Genomic DNA, 13,250 nt, shown 5'->3' with positions numbered 1-13,250 from the left:
ACCTCCTGGACTCCTGTGCTTCTAATCCAGCAGTGAAGGTAGTCTATATAAGCTATAAACATAAACAGCCATTGATTGTTTTTCTTTTATCAAACAATGCTTAATTGAACAGATCTAAAATAGTATTTTTATTACTGATAAGTTGAAGAACAAATTTACAACAATAGTTTGGCAGTTATTGATCAATAGAATCATATTCATCAGACGGGCATTAAACTTCTTCAGTTTATTCCATTTAGAATATTCTTTTAAGTACTTTAACCACACTGTATCTTACTTATCCTTATAGTTACCTGCATGAAGTAGGCAAAGCAGTCATTTTGCACATTTTTTAAGTTGGCAGCCTGAAGCTCAGGATAAATGACTAATGCAGCATCGCATGGCCTTCAGGCTGTCTTCAGTTTTTATAAGTGGTATTCAAACAAAAGTCTCCTGTTGAAGTTACATCCACACCCAGCTACTCCCACGGTTTCAAGTTGGGAGAAACTTCTTCAAGTTCTAAATTGTCTTTTGAAAGCCATAATCGATAAGATGTGATATTCTTTATTAGTTGTATTTCCTATATTTTAAATTAAGAATATTTTTATTTGCTTAATAGTAGGAAGGACTTGTTTTGCTTGTCTTGAAGGAGAAGAGAAAACTAGAAAAACTATGTGCATAAGTTCTCATCTCCTCACATACCTTTAGTATACATCTTCCTTTCCTGATGGGGCTTTGCATGCACAAGAATCAGTTATTTAGACATTCTCTTAGCATATAGGTAATGGGTTCATTTTTGTAATTTATTTTAAAATGTACTTAGTAGGGTATGGGATAACATGGTCCTCTTGCTTAAAGGATCTTATGGAATATTGAAGAGATACACCATATACGTTACATAATCAAAGAAATAATGCAGTACAATGTGAGGATTGCAGTACTGAGGAAGTGTTCCAAGTGCAGTGAATAGAGTATATGAAAGGCCTTTTGGGAAGGAAGACTCCTAGAAGGAGAAAGGCAGAGAATCTTGACAGAGCAGGGACTGCTTGAGGAAATACTAATAACTTTCATATTTCTTTAGCAGTCTTCCTTCTCCATTCCTGCTCTTGAAGATAGGACCTGTTACCATGGCTATGTGGGGACATGAGCAGTAATAGCATGTAGTTTGAAAAGTCCTTTAGTTTTCCTACTTGATCAAGTAACTCCTGTGGGCCTAAAAGGACTTGGAGCAGGAAAGAATATGACCCGATAAGAGGTAGGGCGTTATTTGGGTGGCATTACAGAGGATGGCTTGGAAGACCATTGAGACCAGACTAGAGGTGGAAAGAGCAATTGAGATGCCACGGCTTTAGTCCAAGTCAGAGATTTAAAAGGATCTACTTATTTATATTTGTCATAAAAAGCCTTTTCCTGAAGCTTTCAGCTTGGTTCTTCACTTGTACCCATAAAACTTCTCTGGTCTCCTGGAGCATTGGAGCAGAGGGAAGGAAGAATGAAAAGATGAAGGCCATGGAACGGTAGTTAAAGTCCTGATGCCTATTTTTTCCCCCCACCAGTGATCTTATTCTGGGAACAGTTCTGGAAAAGTAACTCCTTTGAGAGGAGACACTGGAATATACACATTTTAGTAAATTTTGACAAAAGGGTCGGTTTTGCAGCTTTATAACCTTTACAGTATTGGTTGGTCTTTTTTTTTTTAATTTTATTTTAAAGATGTAGAGTACAATTCAGGATTAGGTATGCAGCTGGTCATCATACAGGTAAAGTTTGGGCCTCCCTTTGGTCCCCACTTTGCCTGGTTTGAGATCAGGTACCCACTTATTGATGTTGTGTTCCTCCCCCCACCATACTCTGGCAGTATCCTGCTACTGCCAATCCGTTTCTTATAGTATTGTGGTAAATGTTCAGGGTCCATTTAGAGTGATGGTCGACCTTTTAAAATGATTAGTAGAGGAGAAAAACTAGATGTTCAGTGATAGGCAGATAAGCACATGGAGGAGTCATACACTGATAAGTTGAAGAACAGATTTATAACAATAGTTTGGCAGCTATTTAAAATAAAGTTCTAGTCTGTATACCTAACCCTGAATTGTACCCCACATCTTTACATAAAATAAAGTTCTAGTTTGTATATCTAACCCTGAGTTGTACCCCTTATCTTTAAAATAAATTAAGTTTTAAACTTTTGTGATAGGGTGGAATTGATGGTCAAAAAAACTTACCATCTAAGATAAGATAAAAAGTAAAGTTGCTAATGCTGAGGATGTGGAAGTTTCAAATAGTCAAATGCTTTTTAAACAGTAAGTAGTTTAATTTCTAATGCCTGAGCTAGCTGTGGTATATTTATAAAGAAAGGTGAAAGAGAAGGTAGCAAAGTAGCTATTCATAGATCATTTTCCTAAAAGTTTATTAGGGAATTGTAGGTTTAAAGTGGTACCTTCCTACCTGGTTTGTTGCAATACGACAGTAACTATATTATAAAGAATTACAAATGAAGAACTGTGTTGTAAAAACCTTTGTAGAGTAGATGGCTGTTCTGTTAAGTGTTTTATGAAATTTATTTTGTTTTATTTATCAAGATTTTGGTCTATAGTTTTGATTTACATGTATTAAAAGGCAAAATGCTTCATAGTGTAAAATGGATTAAAAATAGTACTTTAGGTAATTTGAGTAGACATTTTGTCAGCATACCCTTTAAAAGGAGCAGTTTTTTCTGACCCTTCACATTCTTATGTAAATACGGGAACTGCCTATATTTTGGAGACCGGATTATTTTTCTCACTGTCTTAAACTCACATCTTTTGTTAACTTAAAATCGTTCTCTGTTTACTTTTTCATTTGTGTTCTTTCTAATTGCTAACTTACGCTTTTCATGGCATTAAATCGCCATCATTTTTATATTTAGCTCTTTTGATGACACCTTCTTTAAGCTTTGTATTGTAACAGAAAAGGCCCTTGACTAGCAGTTAAGAAGATTCAGATGTTTGCTGTTAACCAGCAAATGGTGATGATTAAATTATATAGTTTATTCCAGCTGTAAATATCCTAAGATTGTGATAAAAGTTGACCATAATTGCTGTTTAGAAGAGGATTTTGCCCCTTGTTTTCATATTTCAAAAATATGAGTGGTTTTTATTTCTAAAGTAATACTTAGGGATTATTCTGCTAATTCTTTTTGTTTCGGTGAGTGTGTTTAATTTTGAATTTAAGTTTTAATGTAATATCTTAACTAGGGCTCTCATTTGCTCCTCCAGCCATATCCTGCAAACGAGAATGCTAAACTTGCCTCTGAGAACGTGGATGACTATGAACATGCAGCAAAGTACATGGGAAACAGTCAAGTCAGGTTACCTTTAGTAAGTGTTTATTCATTTTTGAAAGCATTTTATAGAAATTGTAAAACATGCATTACAGGGAGACTTAGGAGATTATTTCACTTTTTATAATATTTAAGCTAAAATAAAATGTGCAAATCAGACTTACAAGTCAGATATGTAATAGTCTTTTTTTCCCCGTGTTATGATACTTGTTATAACCATAGAATATAGGATAAAATTTACAGTAAATTGAGCATGGAGTGCTATATCTGAGGCTAACTTAGGCACTACTAACTCACAGCATTCCAGAGGTAGAATTTAGAGGTCTGGGAATTTAAATGGGGAACAGTTACAACTTCATTTTTACTAACTTCTGTGTGAAAGTTTGTATTTTTAAAAATTTGGAATCTAGTGATACCCCTGTGATATTAGTTATAGCTATGACTTTGTTATCAATAGAAGTTACAAATATATTCATAGCATATTTACGCTAATAACTTAGCACATTGTTTGCTTTTATCACTCTTGAAAATTACATTAGTTACTGGAACTGCCACTGGATCTTGTTAGTGGTGTGTGCAAAGCTGTACATACATATATTAATATTTTGATAGCTACTTAAATATTTATTTTCTTTGTATGATACATACTTTATTTTGTGATTCTTTTAGAAAAACATAAAAATTGTATTTCTTCCTCCATTGTTCTTTAATTTTTTTACTTTCTAAGTTAAAAATACCAGATAGATGATCTGTCTAGTTACACTCACGTACTGTACACTTTACACACATTTACCCTTTGGTTGAGAATCTGTAGATTAGAGAATTTGGTAGGAGGACTGAAATGGTAAGAATATAGCTTTAAAAGTTAATCTCATTGGTGTATTTATATGCTCAGATCATAACACTATTAAGAGTGAAGTATATGTGTATTTTCAGTGAAGTTAGAGTTTTTTGGCCACCTCTGTTTATTTTTAAAAATAAGAGCCTGGTGTGGTGGTTCATGCTTGTAATCCCAACACTTTGAGGGGCTAAATTGGGAGGATTGCTTGGGACCAGGAGTTCGAGACCCCCGCTCTATAAAAATAAACTAAAAATAATTAGCTCAGCACAGTAGCTCACACCTGTCATCCCAACTACTTAGGAGGCTGAGGTGGGTGGATTGTTTGAGTCTGGGAGCTTGAGGTTATAATGTGCTATCATCACACCACTGCACTTCAGCATGGGCAGCAGTTGAGACCCTGTCTCAAAAACAAAAACCTATTTTTATTTACATTTTGAATCTAAAATTTTCTTTCTTTTTCCTTTTCTTAAATTTTAGGGAACCTTAAGTAAATCAGAATGGGAAGCTACAAGTGAGTATATCATCAGTGTGAGTTAACTGATTAATTCAAGGATTCTTTTTCAAAGGTATAATTAAAACCTGAAAAGTTTTTCTGACACACTTTAGGTTGTGTGTGTGTTTGTGTTGGCACACACAGAAATATACCTACATCTCTGCATATGACTGATTCCCCTTTCTTGTACAGGTAAGTACTGCCAAGAGAAGATACACTGTATGCAGGATGTTGCCCAGCATAAACTTTCAGGAGCATATGTAAAACATTCTCTTTGCCTGTTTGTTACGCAATAGCCATCTCTATTTGATGTCTTTATTTCAAACTATATTACATAGAATACTTATGTGTATTTTGTTTGATTCTGGCCACTCTGATGTCAACAGTGAAGGCATAATACTAGAACATTTAGTGAAGCAGCAGTGCACAGGATATGTTACAGGTGTGTATAATTAAAAACAGGCATGATAGGAAGACATTCTAAAATGAGGCTCCTATCTTCAGAAGAGAAAGCAGAAGCCCAGAAAATCTATACATGAAGGCCTGTGCTTCTTCAGCATGTGGATGTTGAAGAAATCAGCTTGCAGACCCTTACTGTTAAGATAATAATACCCTTATAGGGTTGTTGATTATGTTGCAAGTACAATTGGTAAATAAGGACAATCCAACAATATAGACTCACGTGAAGTTCTGTGAGAGGGCTTTGGGACATAAAAAAGTAAACAGTTATGTCTCTGCCTTCTAGAAATGTACATCTAATGGAAGAGACAGACCCAACTAAACATAGCACTAGGCAGACTTTCAAGTGCTAATATGACTGTCAGGAAATGAAGGTAAAGGAGCATTTAATGGAAGCTAATGAAATCTGGGAAGTAGTACTAGCAGTTAAACATGTACAGGCACTGTTCTAAGCTTGTCATTTGTTGTAACTCGTTTAATCCTCACAGCAACTTTAGAAATAGGTATTATTTATTATGTCTCCTTTTCACAGATGAGAAAGCAGTTAACCAGCTTAGCTGAAGTCACAGAACTAACTTGTGCTTAGCTAACCTGAATGATTCATTCTCTTAGCCATGGCTTCATGGAAGCCTTGAGAAAGGAAAATTTCATAAGACTTCCTCAGTTGAGTAGAGAAGAAAAGGAAGGGAGGGAGACAAATAGGGCCAATGTTTTGAGCCTCCTTGTCTCTGAATATTGGTACCATTAATAGAAATCAGATTGGGGGTGGTTTTGCAGGCGTGGTTATCCTTGACACAGTGGGGAATGATGCATAAATCTACATATTTATTTTTTCCTGCAGTGGAGACTGGCCACCTATCTTAGGTATCCTGCTAGTCCCAAAGCATGGTATAAGTTTTGATTAAAGGTCATGATGATGGAACTGACTATAGCTTAGAACTATGCTTTTATATTATTAAGTGTGAGCTTTAGTCATAAAGTACAAATGAAAGAATTAGATGGCCCCAGATGTTGAGGAAGAAATGGTCTGGACATGTGAGAAGCAATAGAAAAAGAGCAGTGACCAAATTATAGCCAGCATGTAGCATTTCAGAATCAGTTGATTCTGATGGATTATACTATTCTAAGCTGGAGGGCTTCATGGGCTGGAAAGTATCTTGACTGGCATCAGAAGTCTAGTGTGTCTATGCTACATTTTAGTCTTCTGCTGGTCAGATCATTAAGCTCTTTATCACCTGCTGCTCCTCTGGAAGGTGGCTTTGAATGAGAAAGGGAAGTACAGAATTGTTGATTTGCTTTTGGAAGTGGAAGTGGTTCAAGATTTGTTTCTTTAAATCCCAATTGAAATGCCTGCATAGAAGGCATTGTCATAAGTTTTGAGTTAGAAAGTGACTAATTGTGTATTTAAAATCAGACTGTAATGAAGATAAAGACAGGACCAGAGGGTTGTTTGCAGTAGGTTTGGTTGTGTTTGGGGTGATTTTGGCAGGGTTGGACTCCAGAGCGATCACTTGGAGGTGGAGGATGGGGTAAGCAGTGCTGGTCAGCTCTGAAGCTGCTGACAGGCTGTGGGTGCCGTGGACTGCTTTGCTTCTGGCAAGAGCTGCAGGGTTGGTGATCACCCTGCCTGTTTTCTGTCCATCTTTCACTGTACTGCCAGCCACACTGCATTTCAACTAAAAGACATTGGAAACTAGTAAATAAGAAGTAGGACGGTAGCATGACCGAAGTAGTATTTTGGAGAGACTAGTATGACATTCCCTTACAGATTGGGTTGGAAGGGCAAGAGCTAGAGGCTCTCAGACAGTCTGTGATCATTCATCTACCCTCCTTTCAAAAGACTTCTTAAGGACCTAAGCCTCCAATTTACATGATTTATCTCAACTCACTGTTAAGTATCCTAGTGCATGCTCTGAACGTCTTTGTGATGTTTTAAAAGTATCTTTGTGCCCTAAAATCTATTGGTATTTTATTAGAAGATATATATGCCTACCCTAGAGATTTTGCAGTTTTAGTACCAGACCACCACAACAAAGTGAGTAGTGCACTAAAATAAGCCACTGAATTTTTTTAAATCCCAATCTGCATAAAAATTATGTTTACACTATACTGTAGTTTAAAATACTTTATTGACTAGGTGTGATGGCTCCCACCCACAATAATCCCAGCTCTTTGGAAGGCCTATGTGGGAGGATCTGTTGAGGCCAGAAATTCAAGACCAGCCTGGACAATATAACAAGACCCCATCTTTTTAAAAAACAAAAACCAAAATCCTTCATTGCTTAGAAATGCTCACTGTCATCTGAACTTTCAGCTAGTCCTAATCTTTTTGCTGATGGAGAGTCTTTCCTCAATGTTGATGACTGGTGACTGATCAGGGTGGTAGTTGGCAGAGATTGGGGTGACCGTGGCAAAAACCTTTGCCCTCACAGACATCTTATGGATCACCTACCAGCAGCTCAACCACGCTTTTTTACGAAATAGTGAAAAATGAATCACCTATTAAATAGTAAAGCGTTGGAACCAATTATTTTTTTGTAATGATATTTGGCTTATAGTGGAATTTTGGACATTGAGGAACTTATAACAAAAAAATCAAAATTTTATCTTATATTTTTATAACATGTGGTAACATGAAACAGTCTCCAACATGCATTACTGCTTCATGATACATGTTGTGCAATAGTAACTTGTTTGACGTCTTACACCTGATGTTTTTCTGTTTGAGCAGACAATGCAGTCTCGTTTTCCTTCTCCTACATAAATAATATATAATTTATTGTCCAGTCTGTACACCACTGTGAAAGTACTTCACACTTTCTCATTCTGCGTGATGCCAGCAGGTATTTTTTATGTATATCTCAGTATATGTTCCATCTCTTTATTTGCTTTTTTGAGCAATTTGAATGGAATACATTTTTGAAAAATTGGTGCTAGCATAAGTTTGTCCTGTACAATCACCCAGCAATCTCTTTATGTCCCCTGAGAGGGAACATCCGAGTGGTTTGCTAGATTTACAGTGTCCCCTCAGAGGGGATGTTTGAGTGCAAAAGGTTAAAATAAGACAATGAAATTTACTGCATTAACTGACTTTCACAAGATTTCTCTGTAGCATGTGATGCTGTTTGATAGCATTTTATCCACAGTAGAATTCCTGTCAAGGTAGGAGTCACTCCTCTCAAACTGCCTTATCAACTAAGTTTCTGTAAAATTTCTAAATCCTTTTCTGTCCTTTCAGTAGTGGTCACAACAACTTCAGGATTAGATTCCTTCTCAAGAGCCCATCCATAAGAAGCAGCTCCTCATCTATTCAAGATTTGATCATGAGATTGCAGCAATTCAGTCACATCTTCAGGCTTCACTTCTCTTTCTAGTTCACTTGGTGTTTCCATCTCATCTGCAGTTACTTTCTCCACTGATATCTTTTGTTTATTCTTTTTTTTTTCCCCCACTGACATCTTGGAACCCCTCAAAGTTATCCATAAGGGTCAGAATTCATGTCTTCCAATCTCCTGTTAATATTGATATTTTGAATCACCAGTTATCTTAATGACACTTAGAATGATGAATCCTTTCCAGTTTTTCAGTTTATTTTGCTCAGACCCATCAGAGGAATCATTATTGATGGCAGCTATAGCCTTATGAAATATATTTTTTAAGTAATAGGACTTGAAGTTGAAATTACTCGTTTGTCTTTGGGCAGAAGGAATGTTGTATTAGCAGGAATGCAGACAACATTTATCTTCTTGTATATCTTCATCAGAGATCTTGAGTGACTAGGTGCATTGTCAGTGAGTGGTAATATTTTAAAAATAATCTTTTTCCTGAACAATAGGATCTCAACAGTGGGCTTAAAAATACTTAGTAAGCCATGATGTGAACAGATGTACTGTCATCCAGTCTTTGTTCCATTTACAGAGCACGGGCAGAGTAGATAAAGTGTAATTCCTAAGAGCCCAAGATTTTCAGAAATTTAAATGAACATTGACTTCACTTAAGTTACCTGCTGCATTAGCCCCTAATGAGTCAGTCTGCCCTTTGAAGCTTTGAAATTAGACATTGACTTCTTTCTAGCAATGAAAGTCCTAGGTGTCACCATCTTCTAACAGAAGACTGTTTCTTCTACATTGAAAATCTGTTGTTTAGTGTAGCCACCTTCATCAGTTACCTTAGCTAGACCTTCTGGATAATTTGCTGCAGCTTCTATATCAGTATTTGCTGCTTTACCTTGCACTTCTATGTTATGGAGACAGCTTCCCTCCTGAAACCTCATGAACTTCTGCTAGCTTCCCACTTGTCTTCTGCAGCTTCCTTACCTCTCTTGGCCTTCATAGAGTTGAAGAGACTTAGAGTCTTGCTCTGGATTAGGCTTTTGCTTAAGGAATGTGTGTCAGGTTAGATCTTTTGTCCAGACCACAAAAACTTTAAAGAACTTTTTGTTGGCATTGATATCTAGACTAACTGGCACAAGCACCCTAGCTCTCAGCCCGTCCCGGCTTCTGACCTGCCTTCTTTACTAAGCTTAATCGTTGCCAGATTTTCGTTTAACATGAGAGACATGCAACTCTTCCTTTTACTTGACTATATGGGAGCCATTGTAGGGTCATTAATTGTCTGAATTTCAGTATCATTATGGACCAAGGAGAGCGAGATGGGGGAATGGCTAAGCGGTGGAGCCATGAGAGCAAATTTGACATTTATCCATTTAAGTTTGCCATGTTAAATTGGCACAGTTCGTGGTGCCCCAAAGCACTTATGTGAGCAATGTCAAAGATGTCTGATCACTCCTCACCCTGACAGGTATAATAATAATGAAAATATTTGAAATATTGGAAGAATTACTAAAATGTGACACAGAAAAACACTAAGTGAGCACATGCTATTGGAAAAATGATACCAAAAGACTTGCTTGATGTGGGTTACCATAAACCTTCAATTGTAAGAATGCAGTATTTGTGAAGCACAGTAACAGGAAGCAGTAGATTTCCACTGCAGTGTGATTCCAAACAGAGAATTCTAAATTCATTTAGGTTTTTAAAAAAATTTATTGTAGATATGAGGTCTCGTCAACTTGCCCAGTCTAGTCTCGAACCTGTGGGCTCAGGCAATTCTTTCACCTCAGCCTCCCAAAGTGCCCGACCAGAAAACCTTATTTAAGAGAGAGGACTCTTGGGACCAAATACATGCAGAATTATTACCGTTGGGGCCAGATAAATGGTATCTCTAAATATTGTCATTTGACTTTTGACTCAATATCTTTACCAGGCCCTACAACGAAACAGTTGGATAATTTGATGGATGTTAACATGTCTTGTAATATATGTTCTCTGCATTTCTTACTAGTTCTATGTTGTATCTATTTCTTATATTTCTTAGTAGGTTTATCTTCTCTGAATAGAAAGCTTTAGCGTACCACTGCAGTAGTATTCATTGTAGTTTTGATTATTCTACCTACCTGCCTCACTGCAGGTAAAAGATTTGAGTCATAAGATTTTTTTAGTTTTTGTTTTCTTTGCTTTCATACTTTTAATTTTTCTTACCTCAGACTGCTTTTGAGTTTTTAACAGCTGCGGAATTGGTTTTCCCATTGGCTGTGCTGTCACTCAGTATCATAGTAGGTAGATCTTTGTTTTCAAGTAAACATATCCCCTATCTTAAAGTTAATGGGGTTTTTCTTCTTCAAAAGTTGCTTGAGAGCCCAGGAATTTTTACAAAATTATGAACAGAACTGAGATCGTTGTTGTGTTTACCCTAAATATATGAGAAACTAAACTTTTATTTATTTCCTTTTTAGGTATTTACTTGGTTTTTGCTTTTGAGAAACAGCAGTGAGCATGGAGGCAGTCGTTCCAGAGGAGCTATGTTCTGTCCTGCGCAGATTTCCACAATCCATCTTGTTGTATTTGAGAGCTCTCTGTTCTAGTTCTGGATGCTGTCAGAAACTCCACTGTATAAATTCAACATTTGCTTTCTGTGACAGATGAACTTGTGTGTGTATATAAGAATGAGCTGGGACCTTTCCTTTAAAAATCTCTTTTTAAGCAATGTTCTAAGAATTCCATTTGCCTCTGCTCTCTTAGCTCATAAAAATTAAAATATGACATATTAAAGCAACTGAACTCTTTCACAGTGCATATGAATGTGCGTTTGCAGTACTAAATTTATTGCAGTTGTAGAATTGGTCAGAGAGCATTTCCATAGTGTGCGCGTTTCTGTGGTTTTCTCATGTAGTGTTTTTGAAGATTAAATGGATTGCATTTTGTACAGTTGAATGTAAGTGTTCAATATCACTAAAGGTGTAAGTTTAAAACTCATTTTTAGATGGTCATAAAAGTTACTTAACTATAATTTTTGCAATTTGTTGCATTTTGAAATAAATATACTGCAGTTCTGGAACTGGTTAGAACATTTTGGATGGAATTTTGGAATTTTGGGGCTTTCTTTTGAGAATTTTTTACCAAGCAATTAATGCTTCCAGTTATCAAGATCGTAATTAGACACATTTACCCTTCTTCATTCTACAATGATGCCATAGTTATTTTTTTCAAGATTTAGTGAAAATTACTTCTGTATAAGCCTATTGCACATTTTTTTTTTCAGATTTATACATGGGACTGCAGTAGGAATTTAGGCTGTAAAGGAAGCAGATAGATTTCCAATTAATTCTCACTGACTGATGCTGTGTGCCCATTTCATCCTAGGAATAAGCAATACCTGTTCCTCTTACAGCATCAGCACTTTAAACAGTAGGAGCCATTGTCTAATCTTCATTCAAAGTTTTTATTTGCTATTTCAGAACACTTTTAATTGTTATTAAAATGATCAGTTGTATAACTGACTGCTCTTCCAAAATTGATACCCATGTGAGCTGTTGTTCTTACTTTACACCACTGTTCGGAAAACTTGCTAGTTTTTAGATGTAGTGAAACACTAAGTATAAAGCAGAGCAATTACATATTCTTTCAAAAATCATTTATTTATAGATGGTTTATAAAAACGTTACTTTCTATAGTTATCCATAGTACTTGTTTTAAAAACATGGTCTCTTAATTAGTTTATATATGTTGATTGTTCGTGGTGTTAGAGTAGAAGCCTTTTTAGCAAGAAAACATGGGTTTCCTCATTTCTGTTTCTTCTGCAACTTGTCAGTCTCCATCCAAACTGTTAGCAGCTTACAAAAATTAAAGTCTTCTTGCCTTAGGTCATTTGGGAAATAGTACATCTGACTCTGGTGGCTGTCTGTTAGCTAGTAAAGATTTGGTAATGATGCTAGGGAGGTGGGGAATGGGAGTTCTTAAAGTTGCATATTCAGGTTCATTTTAGTTCTTGGGAAATTTTAGGAAGTATTTTGGTAGTTTGGTGGGTACAGAAAGCTTTGTCTTCTCTTATTGCTGTTCTCATTTCATGGTTTTAGTTCACGGGTAATAAGACATACGTTTTTAGCTTGCTTCTTTTAGCCCTTTCTGCTCCATGGTTATTTTGGGGAAAGAGGAATCCCCCCCCCCCCCACCGCCCCCAGGATAGAATAACTGATGGTAATACAAAGAGAAAACAGAAGGATGGAGTTCCTAAGCCCTTTTATGAGTAGAAAGAGCAGAGCGTGAGACTGAATCTGAGGAGGGACTCTGGGGACTGAGCCCACTGTTCCAGGTACGGGAGAGACTTGTGTAGAGCCATGTCTGCAGACACTGAGTCCAGGCAGCCACCTTTTCCTTGACCTTTGCCTGTTGCCTTATCTGTTCTTCCACTCGTGCTGCCTCACCCCCACCCCCCAAGTCTCCCTGCTGCAACTAAGTGGGCAGTGACTCAAGAAGGACAGTTAGGAATAGGAGGAGACATGGTGGCTTCTGCACATTCTCTCCCATCACCGAGATGAAAGCTGGTAGGACTCTTCCCCTAAACACCTTGCAGTCTTAATGTTTGGTTTCCCATTCAGGATGTGTGGTAACCATTATGAGAGGGGCATGGCTTTTCATTGTTGGGCCAGGAAGATCACCTGCTATCCCAGGCTCATTGTGAGCTGTGAAGCGGGGCACTCCCAGACTTGCCATAGGGTTTATCCTCTGAGGATGAAATTAAAAATGAATATCAAATCAGCCATTTAGGGGGATGACAAGTGTAAATTGGGATGCTTGGTCTGGAACATGGCCGGATTGTGG

General features: G+C 37.0%; 1 protein-coding gene across 2 annotated transcripts in view; it reads left to right on the top strand.

Moving 5' to 3' along the window:
* RNMT (RNA guanine-7 methyltransferase) overlaps positions 1 to 11,207 on the top strand; it is a 34,587-nt gene extending 23,380 nt beyond the window's left edge. For both annotated transcript variants that reach the window (XM_021719256.1, XM_008071470.1), the window contains 3 exons: positions 3,234 to 3,335; positions 4,617 to 4,650; positions 10,886 to 11,207. In XM_021719256.1, coding sequence (XP_021574931.1) covers positions 3,234 to 3,335; positions 4,617 to 4,650; positions 10,886 to 10,923 — 174 coding nt within the window. In that variant the 3' untranslated portion in view covers positions 10,924 to 11,207. The remainder of the gene's footprint in view (positions 1 to 3,233; positions 3,336 to 4,616; positions 4,651 to 10,885) is intronic.
* The last annotated feature ends 2,043 nt before the right edge of the window (positions 11,208 to 13,250 follow it).

Source organism: Carlito syrichta, unplaced genomic scaffold, assembly GCF_000164805.1.
Source record: "Carlito syrichta isolate Samal-C Ts95f unplaced genomic scaffold, Tarsius_syrichta-2.0.1 Scaffold314337, whole genome shotgun sequence".
NCBI classification, from domain to species: domain Eukaryota; kingdom Metazoa; phylum Chordata; class Mammalia; order Primates; family Tarsiidae; genus Carlito; species Carlito syrichta.
This window is presented reverse-complemented; position numbering and strand designations above follow the sequence as displayed.